General features: G+C 47.1%; 1 protein-coding gene across 1 annotated transcript in view; it reads right to left on the bottom strand.

Annotated features, from left to right (window-relative positions):
* Nucleotides 1-22,503, bottom strand: part of LOC146808477 (transient receptor potential cation channel subfamily M member 2-like) — a 1,642,641-nt gene that overhangs the window by 66,792 nt on the left and 1,553,346 nt on the right. The window contains exon 24 of the mRNA XM_085623575.1: nucleotides 20,777-20,939. Within this exon, the coding sequence (XP_085479701.1) occupies nucleotides 20,777-20,939 (163 nt within the window). The remainder of the gene's footprint in view (nucleotides 1-20,776; nucleotides 20,940-22,503) is intronic.

Here is a 22,503-nt window from a genome sequence, read left to right as displayed (position 1 = left end):
GTCAGACTTAAACCAGAAAATCTTTAGCAAAACCTCTGCGTGCCAGTAGGTTTCTTCAACCAGCTATGTCAGCGTGGTTCACACAGGAAGGGATGTGCCTGCACACTGACATTGGTTTCTTTATGTAGCATTTCCATGTCTTGATCACAGAACCCTTTTAGACATTGGTCCAGTGTGCAGACACTAAGGACCTAAGGGGACCTTCAAGACAGAAAAAAAACATTCACAGAAGCAGGGAGCATGGGAGGATCGGTAAGGAATCTTGTTCATCAGAGAGTGCCTCTGGCCTCAGTTTTCTTACCTTACAATAGATACACAAGCAATACCTCTGAGGTGGAGGGTCTGACCTTTACCTTTTCAGGAGATTTTCTCCAAAAATTCTTTTAAGTCCGATGGTAAGTTGGGACAGGACCCAATCTACCTCGAGTAGCCGAACCGAGCTCCATTGAGGGTGGTCCTAACATTTGATTTTGCCTAGGTCTCCCACAACCAGATAACAGTGGTTGATACTTTGATCTTTTAGCCATTATATTTTACTTAAAACTTTAAACATTCATATATCTGTTTCTACTGATTGGGCATATTTCATTTTGGTGTCATTTTATTTATTGAAATGCATCCTATTTTTCTAAATTGATTTGGGACCTCTCTTTTGGCATGCTTTCACTTTAAATACTTAACACAGCGCCTCTAAATTAAGCCTAACTGATTTTGTGCCAGGCTACCAGAGGGTTAAGCAGAGGTTAATTTAATGACTTTTGTGGTGTAATGACCAGCCAGATGTTACCAGGGGCCTCTGTTTATCTTGCTTTCAAGATGGCAGAATCAAGTGGCCACATGGCAGAGCTCTAGGCACCTCCCTAGGGGAGTGACTGGACAGGGGGGTGGTCACTCCCCTGTTCTCTGTGTGGTTTCACACCAGAGCAGGAGCCAAGGCCTCTTGTACTGGGGCAAATTGGTTAATGCAAGGGGGGCACAAAATGTGCCCTTAAAAGCACTCTGGAGGTGCCCAGAAGCACCCCACCCTAGCCCGGAGACACCTATTTCTATAGAAGAGGTGGCTACACCTCTCCTCTACAGGAAATCCTTTGTTCTGCCTTCCCCTGCCCGAGTTAGTCTCAGCAGCAGGAGAGCAGAATCGTGTCTGGGGTCAGCAGAAGCACTGGCTCTCATGTAGACCCTGCAAGGCTACACAGGTAGATATGGGGGCTCCTCTAAGGAGCTCCCCAGTGCATGGTATCAGGCAACTGACTCTGGAATCGGTGTAGTTGCACGATTCCAGCATGTTTGACACCAAACATGACTAGGTTTTGGGAAGTCATTGTAGTTGGACAACTTGTTTTGACCAGTGTCCACTACATACCTTAAGATGGCTTCTGCGCACTTACAAAGCTCAATGAATAGAGTCCAGGGTTTGTGGGGTACCTCTGCTCATGCAGGGCACCAACACACTTATTTATTTATTCATTTGTAGAGCGCATGGTTACACTATCAGTGTGTCCCCGCGCTGAGACAAAGGCTCTGAGGAGAAGCGGTGTCCATCCGCATGTCTTACTGCGTTGTACAGACTATCTGGCAGTTTACCTTATTCAGTTTGCACGAACAGCCACATTTTTATCTGTTTATGAAATCTACTTTCGCAAGGCTCTATTCTTAGATCCATTGGTAAGTTGTTCCACATTTTAGCTGCATGGTACCTGAATGAGCGTGCTCCCATTCTTGCTCTAAATATTCTAGGCACAGTCACCAGTGCCATCCCCATAGATCTTAAACTCTGTCCTGGGGCGTATTGGGTTATTAACGGTTGAAGGTACCTTGGGACTTTCTTTGATAGAATATGGTGACCGTGGCACATTGCCTTGAACGCGACTCTCTTTTCGACAGGCAGCCAGTGTAATGCTGTCAGGGCCTTCTTCATGTTCGGAAAGCCAAGTACCAGATGTGCCGCCGCATTCCTCACCCTCTGTAGTTTGGATAGTCCCTTTTTTGTAGCACTAAGATATCGTACATTCCCATAATCCAATTGGGAAGTTATTACTGCATGTACTATGGTTTTCCGGGCATTAGGTGGTAATAGATCCAGGACTTTCCTCAGGATTTTCATTGTCCCGTTGCATTTACCTGCTACCTTCCGAATCTGACTTTCAAATGTCAACTCAGAATCAAGCCAGATTCCGAGGTTTTTCACTTCTGCTTTTGGGCTAGGCAGTTGGCCTAATATTTCAGGCCACCACGCGGATGACCATATGGATGGCACCGTTTTACTCCCGTTTAGCTTGAGGCAGTGGTTAGACATCTAGTCTGCTACCTCTTCTAAACATACGGAGAACCGGATGGCTGTCTGGTCCTTGTCTTGCAATAGCATCACAATTAATTTTGTGTCGTCTGCGTAGGAGAAAATCCACACCTTATGCTTCTCCACTCGCCCAGCCAGTGGTCCCACATAAATATTAAATGAGGTGGGGCTCAAGATTGAACCCTGCTGGACCCCCTGGGACAAGGGAATCCTCTCAGATAGATATGTTTGTTGCACAACTTGGAAGCTCCGTGTGGAGAGAAATGATGTCATCCTGCTCAGCGCCTTTTGCCTGATGCCACAAGCCTCTAATCTTTGTAGGAGCAGCTTGTGGGAAACGGTATCAAACGCCGCACTGAGATCTAGCAGAATCAGTGCAGCCGTTTGTCCTTCGTCTGCATATTTCCTCAGTGTTTCTGTGGCCATGAGTAGAGCTGACTCTGTGGAGTGGGCCATTCTGAAATCTGATTGAGAGGGATGCAATAAGAACGACTTATTGATGTGGTCTACCAGTTGTTTATTTGTTACTTTCTCTGCAATTTTAGCCACAAACAGTAGCAATGAGATAGGGAGTAGATTTTCCTATACTGTATGCTCCAATTATGGCTTTTTTTGTGGTTTAACAATGGCCTGTTTCCATTTAGTCGGGACCACACCACTTTGAAAGGAACGTAAAATAAGCTCTGAAATATATGGCATAATCAAGTTTGCTCCTTACATTATCATCTTCGGTCGAGCTGGATCTAAAGGGGAGACAGATCTTATCCCTTTTGCTGTGGCTGTAAGTTCTTCTAGTTCCTGGATCTTAAATTCATCCAGAATCACCCCTGCAAAATGTGTCTGGCTACCACATATCAGGCTAGTTCCTTCTCGTGCTTCTATCAGGAAAGTGTTGTAAATTTTTGTCACTTTATCAGCGAAGAATTCGGCCACCTTATTACAGCTCTCTTCAGAGGCAGCTGTGTCACTTAGGACCATGTTGTACAAATGCCCTGGGTATCTTAGTACAATTTACTAGGAACTTACAGCAGTACATTGAGACTTACACATACCACAAACAGCAGCAGAACAAAATGTGCATCCTAAACTCCCACAATGTGAGGGAGGATATAGAGTTATTGATTAGCAACCCCAACATCAACCCCCCACCCAGAAGACCCACCCCTCATCCCACCCCTCATCATGAAATTTAGAGGAAAGAGCAGTCACTGGGGTCCTGATTAGCAGGATCCCAGTGTATTACAATCTAAACACACTGACACCTGGAAAAAAGTGCCCCACCAATGGATAAGAAAGAATAGAGCTTGTGGAACACTATAAATGTGAGTAAGTGTCGGAACCAGGAAGAGACTGTGGTGGGAGGGTAGTGGGCAGTGTGGGAAGGAAGAAGAGAAAGGGTGTGAGAAGTTGGCCTGGCATATGCTGGTCACTAGTTATAGTGGCCACCTTGCACCAGTCCAATTCGACTCTTATGGTAGATAGGTTTAAGACAACCTTTTAAAGAAAGCTATCCTAGTGGTAGCTGTGGAGAGCAGCCTTCAGGCTAAATCTCTGAGGAATGTAAAGCAGCTTGTTTTACCTTATAATCTCTTAAATTACCAAATGAAAGGACACCACACAGGTATATATATCAAATATATATGTATTTATTACTAAACACACTCCACTAATCTCTTTATGAGATTAGAAGCCAGGTACACATTCAAATGTCAACGTTTCACAATAAATTAACCCCTTCAGTGCCCATGACGAGCTGGACTCGTCATGGGCTGCGGTGGCGCTGTGCCCATGACGAGTCCAGCTCGTCATGAACTCCGCCCGCTAATGCAAAGCGCGGCACTGGGCGGGGAAAGGGGCGGGCATGCAAAGGGTTAAGCACATATATGGCTAGGGCCCTAGGGGTGTACCAGACCATATGCTAAAAAAATGGGTTAAGGATGTCGACTTGCAAAATGTCAAGGCCTAGGGCCTGGAGAATCACTGGGGCTTCACTACTGCAGTGTTAGCTTGTAAGTAACAGGCCCACGGGAGACGCGTGCAGTGGGTGAACACAGCCGCGGGTTCCCTATTGATTATAATGGGGCAAGTCGCGGTTTGATTTTTAAAGTTCTAGGGTACTTCGAGGAAGTCAACAAGCAAGCCACTTACAAGGTAAGTACTTCGAGGGCCAACACACACTTGGGTACCGGAGTGCACGAGTTACCTCACCCAGGGAAGCCGGGTGCATAGGTGTCTTTTGGTGTCGGGTCGAGTCGCTGTTTTCATTGGAGACCAAAGAAGACTTGCTGCTTGTGACGACTGGAGAAGTGTCCGCTGGAATCTGAAGATGGATTGAAGATTTAGAGGACCTGAAAATTGAGGGGACAGTGTTCAAGGTCACTTGCCAGTGACCGGTGGCCAACAAGATGGATGACCACTGATGTTGCGTCACTTCAGGTCGTCAATGGTGTTTTGACTCTTCGCTCACGAGGTCCAGGAGGGATTGACAATGACCAGCAGCTTGATTCAGAGTGTCCCACAATATTTGCAGCTGATGAAGGTGTTGGCAACCAGATTGGAGCCAACAAGCCTTGGCAACTGCAAGTCTCGTGTAGACTGAAGAAAGTCGATGGTGCAGACCAGCAAGGTCTGATTGACTCACCTAGCAAGGGTAAGTGGGGGCAGGCCTGGAGCAACCAGGAGAGCCCTTTGAGTTGATGAGAAAGTCTTCGGGGGACCCACTAGCCAAAGGGCAAGTGATTGCAAAGATGCCTCCTCAGGAAATGCTTCACAGGAGCCCACGGTCACTCGGGATGGGGTAGGCAGCTGATTTTTGGTGCAAGACCTGCTGGAGGCTTGGGCCACAAATGGTCCAATGCACAAGTTCGTAGAACGTTGTTTAGGGTTTGCACTCGACAATAGTGCACGGTCCCTGGGTATTGCTGTTCCTCATCACTCGTGGGGTCCACTCACCACAGCTTCACTGGGGACTCACAATGGCTATCGAGAAGTTAGGAAATCTACTTCCGGGGCAGCAGGGACTTCGAACTCTGGCGGGAGCGGGAAAGTTTGCAACCGTTGATTAAGGTTTTTGGTGCCTGCCAAGCAGGGGAGTCACTCCTTGACTCCAAAGGTGATTCTTCTGTCTTCCAAAGGTAGTGGAACATCGAAGGGCCAGGATTCTTCTTTGTAGAGCGTCGTCCAGGGTTATCTGCTTTGCAATGGCAATGTTTGCTATCTCATAGTGAAGATAGGGGAGGGACTAGCTCTATGACCACTTCTGTAGGAGGGTCAGGGTAGGGGGTGGTTACACCCACTTCCCTTTGACCAGTTTCGCGCCAGAGCAGGGACCGGTAGCCCCTGAACCGGTTTGAGCTGGCATATGCACAGAGGAGCCTACTGCTCCCCCAGTGCAGGACTTCAAAGCACTCTAAGAGTGCACCTACCCAGCTCCAATACACTAAATCCTGTCTGGAAGGTGGTGACACCTCCCTGTGACAGGATGCCTTTTGTTGGGCTTCCTCCACTGCGAGTTTCGGTCAGCAGCAGGAGGGCAGCCCAGTGTCTGTGCTGGTGACATCCATTTTGTGATGCCAGGGCTCTTACAGATTTCTACTGTTTAGGTACAGTGGGTACATGTCATCCCCTCTAGTAGGGTGGGATCATACTCCCACACCAGTTACTGGTGTGGGGGTATGATTCCAAGTTGTTTGACACCAAACACGACATGTTTTGATGCAGTCATTCCAAAATTAGCATTTACCGCTAGGTTATAATGCACTTAAGAGTATATGGTTTAACCGCATCCACAAACAGCAACAGAGAATAGACTCTGCCAGCTGCAGAGGGGTCCTGCTCATGCAGAAGCACCCCCTCACATAGTAAACCAAGCACCCTGCCCTCAGGATTGATAGGGCCTGCTATAGGGGTGGCTGATAGGTTTATATGTGTGTGTATGGTGAGATGTAGGAACCTATACCTCAGTGAGGAGTGCTACCTCTACCTCACACAGGCTGCAGTAGCAGGCCTGTGGTGTCAGATTGAGAAGGCTTCCCAGGGGTGGCATAATACATGCTGCAGCCCCTGGTAGACCTGTGAAGTACCAATGCCCTAGGTACCTAAGGTACCATATACTAGGGGCTCATAAGGTACCACAGTATCCAATCACGAGTGCATCTAATATGCACACCAAGTCGTTTAGAGAGAACAGAGAGACTGGGGCCCTGTTTAGCAGGGACCCAGCCAGACTATAGCCAGAAACCAGTGTATACAGCAGAAAAAAAGTGGGGGCAACATAAGTGCAGATCCTACTCTCCTACACAAACCCCCCCCAAACGCAGGGACATTAAACTAACCTTGACCAGTTGCGGCTTCATGTTCTAAGTGGAAATACCTTGAGAGTCCATCTGCATTGGCATGTTGGGTCCCAGGTCTATGTTCCACTGTATAGTCCATCTCCTGTAGGGAAATGGACCACATGAGCAATTTCGGATTTTCACCTTTCATCTGTTTGAGCCATAGGAGGGGCTTGTGGTCAGTCTGAACTATGAAGTGAGTGCCAAACAAGTATGGCCTCAGCTTCTTCAGGGCCCACACCACAGCAAAGGCCTCCCTCTCTAAAGCTGACCAACGTTTCTCTAGGGGTCAGCCTTCTATGAAAGCTACTGGCTGGTCTTGTCTTGACCTTCATCATTAAGTTGAGTCAGTACAGCTCCCACACCCAGCTCTGAAGCATCTGTTTGAACAATGAACTTCTTTTTGTAATCTGGACTCTGCAAGATGGGGGCAGTGCACATTGCCTGCTTGAGGTCATCAAATGACTTTTGACAGCTAGCTGTCCACTGAACCTTTTTTGGGATTTTCTTAGAGGTCAGATCACTTAAGGGGGTCACTATAGAGCCATATCCCTTAACAAACCTCCTATAGTACCCAGTCAGCCCTATAAAGGCTCTAACCTGTGTCTGGGTGGTTGGAGCTATCCATTCCATTATGGTCTGGATTTTGCTCTGCAAAGGTTGAACCTGGCCTCCATCTACAAGGTGGCCCAGGTACACAACCTGACTCTGCCCTATCTGGCACTTAGTGGCCTTGATAGTGAGGCCTGCTTTTTGCAGGGCCTCCAGAACATTTCTGAGGTGGACCAGGTGATCCTGCCAGGTGGAACTAAAGACAGCAATATCTTCAAGATAAGCTGAGCAATAAGTTTCCATACCAGTCAGAACTTTATTCACCAACCTCTGAAAAGTGGCAGGTGCATTTTTCAAACCAAAGGACATTACCACATACTGATAGTGCCCACAAGGGGTTGAGAATGCTGTTTTGGCCTTGGTATCATCAGCTAACTTGATTTGCCAATAGCCAGCTGTTAGGTCAAATGTACTAAGATACTTGGCTGAGGCCAAAGAGTCTATAAGTTCATCTGCCCTGGGAATTGGATAGGCATCAGTCCTGGTGACTGCATTGAGACCTCTATAGTCAACACAAAACCTCATCTCTTTCTTACCACCCTGGGTATGAGGTTTTGGCACAAGGACTACTGGGCTAGCCCAAGGGCTATCTGAAGGCTCAATGACACCTAGTGCCAACATTTTCTGAACTTCAATCCTGATACAATCCCTGACATGGTCAGGTTGCGTGTAGATTTTACTCTTTACAGGCAGACTGTCTCCAGTGTTAACTTCATGGGTGCACCAGGAAGTCTGACTTGGGGTCAGACTAAACATATGTCTAAACTGTTGTAGCACTTGTCTACATTCAGTTTGTTGATGCTCAGTGAGGCTGCTTGCCAAAGCAACACCATCAACTGATCCATCATCATGGTTCTGTGAGAGCAGGTCAGGGAGAGGGTCACTCTCCTCCTCCTGGTCCTCATCAGTTGCCATGAGCAAGCCCATGTCAGCCCTGTCCACATATGGCTTAAGTCTGTTGACATGGAGCACCCTAAGGGGGCTCCTGGGAGTTCCAAGATCTACCAAGTAGGTGACCTCTCCCTTTTTCTCAACAATTGTATGGGGGCCACTCCATTTGTCCTGGAGAGCTGTTGGGGCCACTGGCTCCAACACCCACACTTTCTGGCCTGGCTGATAAACAGTCAGGACAGCCGTTTGGTCATGCCAAGCTTTCTGTAATTCTTGACTAGCCTCAAGGTTGTCAGTTGCCTTCTTCATGTACTCTGCCATCCGGGAGCGGAGACCAAGTACATAGTCCATCACATCCTGTTTGGGAGGATTGAGAGGTAATTCCCATCCCTCCTTCACCAGACATAAGGGTCCTCTAACAGGGTGCCCAAACAGAAGTTCAAAAGGGCTGTAGCCAACCCCCTTCTGTGGAACCTCCCTGTATGCAAACAAAAGGCAGGGAAGTAAAAGGTCCCATTTTCACCTAAGCTTTTTTCGGGGCCTTTAATCATTCCCTTTATGGCTTTGTTGAATCTCTCAACTAACCCATTGCATTGTGGGTGATAGGGAGTAGTGAATTTGTAGTTAACACCACACTACTTCCACATTGCAGTTAGATACACTGACATAAAGTTAGTACCTCTGTCAGAGATGACCTCCTTAGGGAAACCCACTCTGGAGAAAACTCCAATGAGGGCTCTTACTACCACAGGAGCTGTGGTAGTCCTTAGGGGTATAGCTTCTGGATACCTGGTGGCATGATCCACTACCACCAGTATAAATCTGTGCCCAGATGCAGTTGGTGGGTCAAGGGGACCCACAATGTCAATCCCTACCCTTTCAAAGGGAAACCCACCACAGGTAGTGGTATCAGGGGGGCCTTTGTTGTGCCACCTGACTTGCCACTGGCTTGGCAAGTGACACAGGAGCGACAAAACTACTTGGTGTCCTCAGACATGTGTGGCCAATGAAAATGTGGTACAAGCCTGTCCCAGGTCTTGTTTTGGCCCAAGTGTCCTGCCACTGGGATATCATGTGCTAGGGTCAAGAGGACCCCCCCTAAACTTCTGAGGTATTACCAGCCTCCTGGTGGCTCCAGGGGTTGGATCTCTAGCCTCAGAATATAGGAGCCCCTCATCCCAATATACTTTATGGGACCGACTAGCACTCCCAGCAGCGTCAGCAGCAGCCTGCTGTCTTAGGGGTTAAAGAGAGGGGCAACACTGTTGCTCCTTACTCAGATCTTCCCTGGAAGGTCCCCCGGCCCCCAAGAACTCAACCTGATCAGGCTCAAGTCCCTCTGGGGCAGTTCCTTCTCGAGATCTGCTTCTCCTTCCTCAGGAGGGGAATCGGAGTTCTGAGACAGAGGAGAAGGCCCAGCCTTAACCCTACTGTTCCTCCTCTTGGGTAGCATCTGGTCCATAGTTTCAGGATCCAGAGCTGGTTCAGCTTTATGCATCTTGGCTTGTGACCTGGTCACAGCAAATACCTCTGCAGGTATGCCCACATCACAGCATGAGTCCATAATTCTACTTCAGACCAGGCTGAAGTCTCCAGATCATTGCCCAACAAACATTCGACAGGGAGGTCTGCACTGACTACTACCTTTTTGAGGAAAGTTACCCCTCCCCAGGAGAAATTCACAACTGCCAGGCTATGGTTGGTCCTGACATTGCTTGCATTGGTCACCTGGTATATTTCCTCCAGGATGATCTGTGCAGGGTCCACTAGATCCTCTGCCACCATGCTGACACTAGCACCTGTGTCCCTGAATGCCAAACCCTGTTTGCCATTTATGATAGGCTGCTGTTTTTATTTGCCCAGATTACTGGGGCTCACTAGGAAGGATATATCAAGGGCCAAACTAGCAATGCCTGTGTTGGTACTCTGACTAGGCCAGAGTCCACATCTGAACCCAAGGTCAGCCCTGCTACACCCTTGTTCTGAGTATTACCTCCACCAATGACTGCACTAGGGGGAACAGTTGCCTTAGGGGCTGGAGTGGTGGTGGTTTGGTCTTTGGACTTGGTACAATCAGAAGTCCAGTACCCTTTCTGTTTACAGAATTTTCACCAGGGCTTCTTTTGGCCTTTCCCCTTTGTAGATTGTGACTCCCCACCATTTGCAGAGTTTTGGGGCCCTTGTGAAGACTCCTGGTCTTTTGATTTATCTCCACCTATATCTGAGCCTTTAGGATCTTGCTTCTTGGTGTCACCCCCTTGGTTCTGGGTTTTCTGCCTCACCCTGGTTCTGACCCATTTGTCTGCCTTCTTTCCCAATTCTTGGGGACAGGTCAGATCAGAGTCCACCAGGTACTGATGCAACAACTGGTTTTGGCAATTATTAAGGATCTGTTCTCTCATTATAAGATTATACAATCCCTTAAAATCAGTTACTCTACTACCAACCAGTCAACCTTCTAGAGCCTTGGTTGCACAATCAACAAAGTCAGTCTAATCCTGAGTCTGTGCTTTCTGGGTATCTCTGAACTTCAACATGTACTGTTCAGTGGTTAAGCCAAACCCATCTATCAAAGCACTCTTCAGGGCTTCATAATCATTAGCATCCTTTTCTTTAACAGTGAGGAGCTTGTCTCTACCTTTATCTGAAAAGGAGAGCCACAAGATTGCTGCCCAATGTTTCTGGGGGACCTGTTGAACTTTACAGGCCCTCTCCATAGCAGTTATCCATTTGTGGATATCATCCCCACTCTGGTAGGGAGCAACAACCTTGGACAGGTTCCTATGGTCTGGAATGTAATCTCTGCCTCTAAGGCCACTGTTGCTGTCACCAGGGGTATCTAACCCCTCTTTCTGAGAAAGTCTCTGGAGCTCAAAGGCTTCTCTATCTAAGGCCAATTGCTTGGTTCTGAGTGAAAGCCTAGCTTCCTCATACTGGATCATCTTGTACCTTCTGTCAGTGGAGGTCTCTCTGGGATAGTGTGAGTTCCTCTGATGAACAGATTCTCTTCCAGAGTGATATGAATGGTCAGAGTCCCTTGAGGGGGACCTAGGTCTTTCTTCCACTCTGTCAGCTCTCTTAGGGAGAATTCCTCTGTTCTGTTCAGACCTTTCTGGGTCTGGCCCTTCAATCACAGACTCCAGGTCATCTTGATTTCCATCATCAGACCCAGAGACTATGGTTGACCCACCCCCTGATGCAGATCCACTAGCTCCTATAGCTAGTCTAAGATCATCTGCTACTAACAGATCTATCAGGTGTTGTGAGGAGGGACTCCTGCCTACCCACAGCTGTCTTTCAAAACACAAGGCCTTCAAATCAGTGTAGGCTATGTCTTTGTACTGAGGTGGGGTGGACCCACTGACTCCACCTTGGTAGGACATACTAGTGTTGTGCAGTGTTGTACTACCTACACTAGTTGTGGCCTACTGAACCTAGCTTGAGATGTAGCAAGGGTGTGCTTAGCCCTTCACAAACAGCTCTAAGTTCATTAGAACTTATTGATACTAAGCTTGACTTTATATGTACCTTGAGTACCTTTAGTGGTTTTCAGTTAGTAATACAAATAGAGATGTTCTGGTAAAACAATGGCAAGCTGGAATCCCACACGCTGCCCACCAATGTCAGAAGTTGGCCTGGCATATGCTGATCACTAGTTATACTGGCCACCTTGCACCAGTCCAATTCGACTCTTATGGTAGATAGGTTTAAGAAAACCTTTTGAAGAAAGCTATCCTAGAGGTAGCTGTGGAGAGCAGCCTTCAGGCTTAGTCTCTGAGGAATGTAAAGCAGCTTGTTTTACCTTATAATCTGTTGAATTACCAAATGAAAGGACACCACACAGGTATATATATCAAATATATATGTATTTATTACTAAACACACTCTACTAATCTCTTTATGAGATTAGAAGCCAGGTACACATTCAAATGTCAACGTTTCACAATAAATTAAGCACATATATGGCTGGGGCCCTAGGGGTGTACCAGACCATATACTAAAAAAATAGGTTAAGGATGTCGACTTGCAAAATGACAAGGCCTAGGGCCTGGAGAATCGCTGGGGCTTCACTACTGCAGTGTTAGCAGGTAAGTAACAGGCCCAAGGGAGACGCGTGCAGTGGGTGAACACAGCCGCGGGTTCCCTATTGATTATAATGGGACAAATCGCGGTTTGATTTTTAAAGTTCTAGGGTACTTCGAGGAAGTCAACAAGCAAGCCACTTACAAGGTAAGTACTTGGAGGGCCAACACACACTTGGGCACTGGAGTGCACGAGTTACCTCACCCAGGGAAGTCGGATGCATAGGTGTCTTTTGGTGTCGGGTCGAGTCGCTGTTTTCAATGGAGACCAAAGAAGACTTGCTGCTTGTGACGACTGGAGAAGTGTCCGCTGGAATCCGAAGATGGATTGAAGATGCAGAGGACCTGAAAATTGAGGGGACAGTGTTCAAGGTCACTTGCCAGTGATCGGTGGCCAGCAAGATGGATGACCACTGATGTCGCGTCGCTTCTGGTCGTCGATGGTGTTTTGACTCTTCGCTCACGAGGTCCAGGAGGGATCGACGATGACCAGCAGCTGGATTCAGAGTGTCCCACAATTTCTGCAGCTTATGACGGTGTTGGCAACTAGATTGGAACCAACAAGCCTTGGCAACTGCAAGTCTCGCGTAGACTGAAGAAAGTCGATGATGCAGACCAAGGACCCACTAGCCAACAGGCAAGTGATCGCGAAGACGCCTCCTGAGGGAATGCTTCTCAGGAGCCCACGGTCACTCGGGATGACTCTCGCTTTAAACTTAATCCCTGTATATTTTTTGTTTGTCATTTCGGCACTTGTTTACATTAAGAATAGAAACTTATCTATTGACAGACCCTTGTCATATATTGTCTCCATGAAAACCATACGCACGGGGCAATTCGTAAAACACTTGTCTTTCTTGTTGTATTTTACTAGAGAGGACGGATTCTGGTCCTACTCATCGCTCTGAACACTACGGTCACAGGAACGCTAATATTAGTTATTTTTGGCGCTTTAAAACAATCATACCTGGTCAACTTGTTAATATTAGGTAAGCAAGAATAAACACATAAGGATGATACTAATGTGAATCACGTACTTGTACAAATAACGTAGAAGATGTCACCGTAATATTACAATTAGAATTTACATCCATACATATCTTTTTTACAGGCTTTCCAAGCTAAGCCATACATACTAGAAACAAATCATACGTTGAACCTTTCAAGGTGAGACATCAACACCTTGTGCAGTACTAACCCGATCACTTTATCGGTTTCCCTTTTCTCTTATCTGGTACCTGATTTGGTTACTCTTTTTGATACTCACTTTCTGTTTCGATTTCACGTTGATAGTTTACTTGGGGATTTTGCTGGCATCTGATTAGGTTACTCTTCTGTTTTTACTCACGTTCTGTTTCGATTCCACTTTGGTAATTTACTTGGGGATTTTTCTGGCATTTACCGCTCTCTCCACTTTACGTTCTAGGGGACCACTTTGGGTGGCACTTTCCCTTGGAGCCGTGTTCTCAGCTTTTGTACACATTGCTTTGACATACCCTGACATGAAGTTGGTACCTCTGTCAGATATAACCTCCTTTGGGAAACCCACTCTGGAGAAAACTCCAATGAGGGCTATTGCCACCTCAGGGGCTGTGGTGTTCCTCAGGGGTATGGCTTCTGGGTACCTAGTGGCATGATCCACTACCACCAGTATAAATCTGTGCAAGGATGCTGTTGGAGGGTCAAGGGGACCAACAATGTCAATCCCTACCCTTTCAAAGGGAACCCCCACAACAGGTAGTGGTATCAGGGGGGCCTTTGTTGTGCCACCTGACTTGCCACTGGCTTGGCAAGTGACACAGGAGCGACAAAACTCCTTTGTGTCCTCTGACATATGTGGCCAATGAAAATGTGGAACAAGCCTGTCCCAGGTCTTGTTTTGGCCCAAATGACCTGCTAAAAGTATGTCATGTGCTAGGGTCAAGAGGAACCCCCTAAACTTCTGAGGTATTACCAACCTCCTGGTGGCTCCAGGGGTTGGATCTCTAGCCTCAGAATATAGGAGCCCCTCATCCCAATAAACTTTATGGGACCCACTACCACTACCAGCAGCCTCAGCAGCAGCCTGCTGTCTGAGGGGTTCAAGAGAGGAGCAGCACTGTTGCTCCTTACTCAGATCTTCCCCGGAAGGTCCCCCTGCCCCCAAGAACTCAACCTGATCAGGCTCAAGTCCCTCTGGGGCAGTTCCTTCTTCAGGATCTGCTTCTCCTCCCTCAGGAGGGGAATCTGAGATCTGAGACAGAAGGGAAGGCACTACCTTAACCCTACTGCTCCTCATATTGGGTAGCTGCTGGTCCATAGTTTCAGGATCCAGAGCTGGTTCAGTGTTATGCATTTTGGCCTGTGACCTGGTCACAGCAAATACCTCTGCAGGTATGCCCAACATGTCAGCATGAGTCCATAACTCTACTTCAGACCAGGCTGAAGTTTCTAGATCATTGCCCAATAGACATTCGACAGGGAGGTCTGCACTGACTACTACCTTCTTGAGGCCAGTTACCCCTCCCCAAGAGAAATTCACAACTGCCAGGCTATGGTTGGTCCTGACATTGCTTGCATTGGTAACCTGGTACATTTCACCCAGGATGATCTGTCCAGGGTCCACAAGATCCTCTGCCACCATGGTGACGCCGGCACCTGTGTCCCTGAATGCCAAAGCCTGTTTGCCATTTATTACAGGCTGCTGTTAGTATTTGCTCAGATTACTGGGGATCACTAGGAAGGACATATCAATATCTCCATCACAAACCAGCAATGCCTGAGTGGGTACTCTGACTAGGCCAGAGTCCTCTTCAGAACCCAGGGTCAACCCTACTACACCCTTATTCTGAGTACCACCTCTACCATTAGCTGAACTAGGGGGAACAGATGCCTTAGGGACTGGAGTGGTGGTGGTTTGGTCTTTGGACTTGTTACAATCAGACGTCCAGTGCCCTTTCTGTTTACAGAATTTGCACCAGGGCTTCTTTTGGCCTTTTCCCTTTGTAGACTGTCAATCCCCACCAGATGCAGATTTTTGGGGCTCTTGTGAAGACTTCTGGTCTTTTGACTTATCCCCACCTCTCTCAGAGCCTTTAGGATCTTGCTTCTTGCTGTCACCCCCTTGGTTCTGGGTTTTCTGCCTCACCCTGGTTCTGACCCATTTGTCTGCCTTCTTTCCCAATTCTTCGGGAGAGGTCAGATCAGAGTCCACCAGGTATTGATGCAACAACTGGTTTTGGCAATTATTCAGGATCTGTTCTCTCATCATACGATTATACAATCCCTTAAAATCAGTAACTCTATTACCAACCAGCCAACCCTCCATAGCCTTGGTTGCACAATCAACAAAGTCTGTCCAGTCCTGATTCTGTGCTTTCTGGGTGTCTCTGAACTTCAACCTGTACTGCTCAGTGGTTAAGCCAAACCCATTTATTAATGCACTCTTCAGGACTTCATAATCATCAGCATCCTCTTCTCTAACACTGAGGAGCTTGTCTCTACCTTTATCAGAAAAGGAGAGCCACAATATTGCTGCCCACTGTTTCTGGGGGACCTGTTGTACTCTACAGGCCCTCACCATAGCAGTTATCCATTTTTGGATATCATCCCCACTCTGGTAGGGAGGAACAACCTTGGACAGGTTCCTATGGTCTGGAATGTATTCTCTGACTTTAGGGACACTGTTGCTGCCACCAGGGGGTTCTAACCCCTCTTTTCTAGAAGCTCTCTGGAGCTCAAAGGCTTCTTTATCTAATGCCAACTGTTGGCCTTAAGGGCAAATCTTGCTTCCTCATACTGCAGCAGTTTGTACATTCTTTCAGTGGAGGTCTCTCTTCTATTAAAATATGATCACCTCTGGTGGACAGATTCTCTTCCAGAGTGATAGGAGTGGTCAGATTCCCTTGAAGGGGACCTAGCCCTCTCTTCCACTCTGTTCGTTCTCTTAGGGAAAATTACTCTGTCCTGTTCAGATCCTTCTGGATCTGGCCCTTCAAACACAGAGTCCTGGTCATCTTGATTTTCATCATCTGACCCAGACCCTGTAATTGACCCACTCCCTGATTCAGATCTGTTAGCTCCTAGAGCCAACCTCAGATCATCTGCTGTCAGCAGATCTATCAGGCCTAGTGTGGAGGGACTCTGTCCTAGCTTCAGGTGTCTTGCAACACACATGGCTTTCAGGTCAAAGAAAGTCATGTCCTTATACTGAAGCTGAGTTGACCCACTGGCTCCACCCTTTGAGGACATTCTAGTGTTGTGCAGTGTTGTACTACCTACAGTAGATTGTGGCCTACTGATCCTAGCTTGAGCTGTAGCAAGGGTGTGCTATCCCTTCACTCACAGCTCTAAGTTCAGTAGAACTTATTGATACTAAGCTTGACTTTTATATGTACCTTGAGTCCCTTTAGTGGTTTTCAGTTAGTAATTCAAATAGAGATTTTCTGGTAAAACAATGGCAAGCTGGAATCCCACACTCTGCCCACCAATGTGAGAAGTTGGCCTGGCATATGCTGGTCACTAATTAAAGTGGCCACCTTGCACCAGCCCAATTTGACTCTTATGGTAGATAGGTTTAAGACAACCTTTTAAAGAAAGCTTTCCTGTGGTAGCTCTGGAGAGCAGCCTTCAGGCTAAGTCTCAGAGGAATGTAAAGCAGCTTGTTTTACCTAATAATCTCTTGAATTACCAAATGAAAGGACACCACACAGATATATATATATAAAATATTTATGTATTTATTACTAGACACACTCTACTAATCTCTTTATGAGATTAGAAATCAGGAACATATGCAAATATCAACGTTTCACAATAAGTTAAGCACAAATATGGCTGGGGCCCTAGTGGCGTACCAGACCATATACTAAAAAAGAGGTTTAGGAATGTCGACTTGCAAGGGGACAAGGCCTAGGGCCTGTAGAATCGCTGGGGCCTCACTAATCCACCCAAGGCAGGTAAGTAAAGGACCCAAGGGAGACGTGTGAAGTGTCAGAACACAGCCGCAGGTTCCCCATTGATTTCAATGGAGCAAGTCGAGGTTTGATTTATAAAGTTTTAGGGTACTACAGGAGAGTCTACAAGCAAGCCACTTACAAGGTAAGCAATTTGAGGACCAACACACACAGGAGTACCAGAGTGCACGATTTAACTCACCCAGGGAAGCCGGGTGCATAAGTGTCTTTTGGTGTCGGGTCGCGTCGTCGTTTTCAATGGAAGCCGAAGAAGATTTGCTGTTTGTGAAGACTGGAGAAGTGTCCGGTGGAATCCAAGGCTGGATTCAGTAGAAAGAAGACATGAAAGCAGAGGAGACAGTGTTCAAAGTCACTTGCCAGTGACCCGGGGCCAGGAAGATGGATGCCCACAGTCGTCTGGTGATTTCAGGTGATCAAGGGTGTTTTCACTCTTTAGCCACGAGGTCCAGGAGACATCGATGGTGACCAGGAGCTGGATTCAGAGTGTCCCACAAAGTCTGCAGCTTACTGCGGTGTCAGCAATCAGATTGGAGCCAACAAGCCTTGGCAACAGCAAGTCTTGTGGAAAATGAAGAAAGTCAGCGGTGCAGACCAGCAAGGTCTGAGAGACTCACCCAGTGAAGGTAAGTGAGGGCAGGCCTGGGGCAACCAGGGAAGCCCTTTGGTTTGATGAGAAAGTCTTCAGGGGACCCACTAGCCAACAGGCAAGGGATCGCAAAGATGCCTTGTGAGGATTCACTTCACAGGACAGGAGCCCACGGTCACTCGAGACGAGGTAGGCCTCTGATTTTTGGTGGAAATCCTGCTGGAGGCTTGGGCCACACATGGTCCAATGCATAAGTACATAGAACATCGTGAAGGGTTTGCACCTGACAATAGTGCATGTTACCCGGGTATTGCTGTTTCTCGTCACTCGTGGGGTCCACTCACCTTCCGCTTTGCAGGGACTTCGGACTTCAGCGGGAGCGGGAAAGTTTGCGACCATAGTTTCAAGTTTTTGGTGCCTGCCAAGCAGGGGAGTCAATCCTTGACTCCAAGGGGGATTCTTCAGTCTTCCAAAGGTAGTGGAACGTCGAAGGACCAGGATTCTTCTTGTAGAGGGTCATCCAGGGATATTTGATTTGCAATCGCAAGGTTTCCCTATCTTATACTAAAGGAAAGGGAGGGACTAGCTCTATGACCCCTCCTATGGGAGGGCCAGGAGAGTGGGTGGCTACACCCACTTCCCTTTGTCCAGTTTTGCACCAGAGCAGGGGCAGGTAGCCCCTGAACCGGTTTGAGCTGGCATATGCACAGAGGAGCCTACTGCTCCCCCAGTGCAGGACTTCAAAGCACTCTAGGAGTGCACCCGCCCAGCCCCAATACACTAAATCCTGTCTGAAAGGTGATTATACCTCCCTGTGACAGGATGTCTATTGTTGGGCCTCCTCCACTTCAAGTTTCGGTCAGCAGCAGGAGGGCAGCCCAGTGTCTGTGCTGGTGGCATTCATTTTGTGATGCCAGGGCTCTTTCAGATTTCTACCGTGTTTCCACAGTAGGTACATGTCTTCCCCTCTAGAAGGGTGGGATCATACCCCCACACCAGATACTGGTGTGGGGGTATGATTCCAAGTTGTTTGACACCAAACACGACATGTTTTGATGCAGTCATTCCAAAGTTAGCATTTACCGGTAGGTTATAATGCACTTAAGAGTGTATGGTTTAACTGCATCCACAAACAGCCACAGAGAATAGACTCTGCCAGCTGCAGAGGGGCCCTGCTCATGCAGAGGCACCCCCTCAAATTGTAAACCAAGCACGCTGCCCTCAGGATTGATAGGGCCTGCCTTAGGGGTGACTGATAGGTTTATATGTGTGTGTATGGTGAGATATAGGGAACCTATACCTCAGTGAGGAGTGCTAACACTACCTCACCCAGGCTGCAGTAGCAGGCCTGTGGTGTCAGATTTAGTCTGCTTCCCAGGGGTGGCATAATACATGCTTCAGTCCCTGGTAGGCCTGTGAAGTACCTATGCCCTTGGTACCTAAGGTCCCATATACTAGGGGCTCATAAGGTACCACAGTATCCAATCACTAGTGCATCTAATATGCACTCCAAGTTGTTTAGAGAGAACAGAGAGACTGGGGCCCTGATTAGCAGGGACCCAGCCAAACTATAGCCAGAAATCAGTGTTAACATCAGAAAAAAGTGCAGATCCTACTCTCCTACAAACGCCGTCCAGCTCCCCATCCTGACCAATGTCTCTGAGGGCCCTCCGAATGTACGTATGTTCTGGAGGGTCAGATCGGCCTCTGCACCAAGTCTTGAGGCCCCCAGGACCCACCGGAGCTGAATGGCTCCAATATCCGGCGTAACCATGCTCCAAAAACCTTCCAATCCGAGTCCAGGCCCCATTTGCTTTTCTGGGTGCCCCCCTGGTTTCCTCCTTTTCTCGTTCCTCCCCAGAAACCCAGGGAGCTCCCTAGAACTCGGCCTTGGAACTTTAGACATTGGCCCCTGAACCTTCTTATTCCAAAAGGTGACAAGTGAAAGTAATTTCATTGCATTGATTTTCCACGTGCCTTTTTCCCTCCATAGGAAATGTATTGTGCGTAGTTGCACATGTGGTTATTGCAGTTTTCTGTGATTTATCTATTTGGTCTCACCTTCATTCATTGAGTGTGTGTATTATTTATTGCCTCTGTGAGTTCAACAAATGCTTAGCACTACCCTCTGATAAGACTAATTGATCTCCGAAACAACTACAAAGGAGAGTGTTTGTATTATCTACTTTAGCCTCTGTAAACCAATAGGGGTCTCTTCTACCTCTGTGCACAGGGTACCCCATTGTGGTGCACTATATAGAGAGGTGGGGTTCCTACAGCATGCTTCAAGCAGTCTCTTCTACAGTGACCCAACTGAAAGACAAGGAGCCCCCAGGTGTGGTGAACCCACCTTCCACCTCCCTTGACCACTCCACAGTCCATTCCACCACACCGCTTCCTGCTATGTCCTGCAACGATTGTATCTGAGAGACCTTCACTTTGATTTTGCAGTTTCTGTATTTTCTCCTCATACAATGATTTACTACCATAACTCAGGTTTATTGGGAAACATTCTGGATGCCAGACTACCAGTCAGTGGAGTATTTCACTTGGTGTAAAACGTCTGCTGGCGCCTTCTATTTTTTTGTGCACAATCCTTTATTTGCGTTCATTCTATTTTGCTTGGTCATATTACTATTATTATGGTACCAAGCACATCTCTGCCTAGAAGACCTTAAGTAAGCAAGAACCATGCACCAAACCGGAGGTTTCATCTGCGGTGTAAACAAACTGTCACAACTTTGCACAAGGCCCTGGAGGGAAGGGGGAAGATGCCAATGTCAGGTGACTGCAAATCTAAAGAGTGGGCCTGTTTAGGGTGTCTAGAAGGTATTATTGTACACCATGAGCCTCTGCATGTTAAGTGCACAAGCTACTCTTTGGGCACCACAGAAAATGAGCGAGTGAATGAATGAGTGAGCAGGCATCTTGAAATGAATGATCTCCAGGAAGCCTGCCTTTAGAGGTTGAGCAGGCCTGCATCACCATATGCATTACAGTGGTGTGAGGGACAGACTTACTTATTGGCGGTGCCTCTTATTTTCTTGTCTGAGCTTTGATTCTGCCCGTTTCGCTGGTTAAGGAGGTATTTTTCCTTCATTTCTTCCTCCCAGTATAAGAGAGCTGTGATGTTGTTCTCAGCCGACTCGAGACCTGTGATGTTATTCTCTTCCAATTTTCGCCCTGAGACAGAAATTGCAGAAACATCAGAAAAAAGAACCTGCAAGTCCCATGGAATACACATACATACCACAAACAGCAGATTACATTAATGAATCCTCACCAATAATTTAATTTAACATCTAGTACCCGTAACATGTTGACAAATACACTGTACCAATAGCCCCTTTTGTTCAATAAAACATTACGTAAACTTGAGTAACCGATCTTGTCTACTCACTCTTCTTTCAGACATCACTTGCTCAATATCTAATAATCAGTTAGTCATTTTCGTACATTCAGTCGGTTGGGGTCGTGGATGACATTTCAGCCATCACGTCTCATCAGAACTAGGACAGGCCTGCTCAGGAAAGCTCCCTATCATAGGGTGAGAAGTCGTCTTTAGTCCCCATTGATGCATGTGATTGGCAGGCCTGGGCTCACCAGAAGCTTTAGCTGCCACCGGAAGAAGTCATATGGGGTCAAATGCAATTGATTCCTGGGGATCTAAATCCTTTGTATTTAGTAACTGATTTGCTGAGCAGTTTTTATGTATCATGTCACTAGCAAAAGACACAGACACATGCATGCATGCCTTTAGAAATATGGTTAGACTTACAACAGTGACATGAGAAGGATTGCTGTTTTAAATTTGGTGGATCTAACATTCTGAGCAGTCCGTGAAAAATTAAGCTGCAGCAGTAAAGTGAGGTTTAGGACATGTTGGCAGAGGGATTAGTGAATAGGCTCATTTGTATGAATGAGTCGGTGGAAAGGTATAAATGTAGGTGTCTGTTTGAAATGGGAAGTGCACTGAGTCAAGTTTAAAGGTCTGCATGCTCTTGTGACTGAGGCATGTGTCTATTGGTACATGTATTCTCACAAGTGTTATGCATCTGAAGATGCTAGTATAAAAAGCTGGTAGCTTCTCCTTTAAGTGGACAAATGTTCTCAGTTATGCTCTGTCATTTGCTTCCACAGGCAGACATGTCTTATGTATGTAGGTGTTATAGAGCCCCTCAAATAAACTATTCGATACCCATGTTTCCTGTATTAGGAGCACAAAGTAATACATACACCTTCATGTACACACATTTAGAGAGCATGTGGTCTGAAACAGTGGTATTCTACTATTTGTATGTTTCTTTTTATGTATCATGTCACTGGCAAAAGGAAGAGTCATACACATTCATGCCTTCAGAAACTATGCAAACAGTTGTATTCTCTGAGGTACTGTGCATGCACGTATGCAGTCACCCAGGCACTTCTCATTTACTCATACAATGATGCAGGCACTATCCTTGCACTCATCCTTTCAATCAGGGAGTATGCATACACTCTTGCATTCTCTCGTGTAGTACCCATGCACTTATGCAATGATGCAGATAGTACTCATTCACTCATCTAGCCCCCCAGCACTGCCCTTGAATTCATGCAACCATTCAAGCACTATCAGGGGCGCTAGAGGGCGCCAGACCGACATGGCCGCACATCAGTGAGGCTCTCGCCAGCCGGGCGCTTCAATTCTTCATTAGTCCATCCTGCATCTGGGGACCGCGGATCTGACCAGCTCGACTGGTGGGGCTAG

The sequence above is a fragment of the Triturus cristatus genome, chromosome 8 (assembly GCF_964204655.1).
Source record: "Triturus cristatus chromosome 8, aTriCri1.1, whole genome shotgun sequence".
NCBI classification, from domain to species: Eukaryota; Metazoa; Chordata; class Amphibia; order Caudata; family Salamandridae; genus Triturus; species Triturus cristatus.
This window is presented reverse-complemented; position numbering and strand designations above follow the sequence as displayed.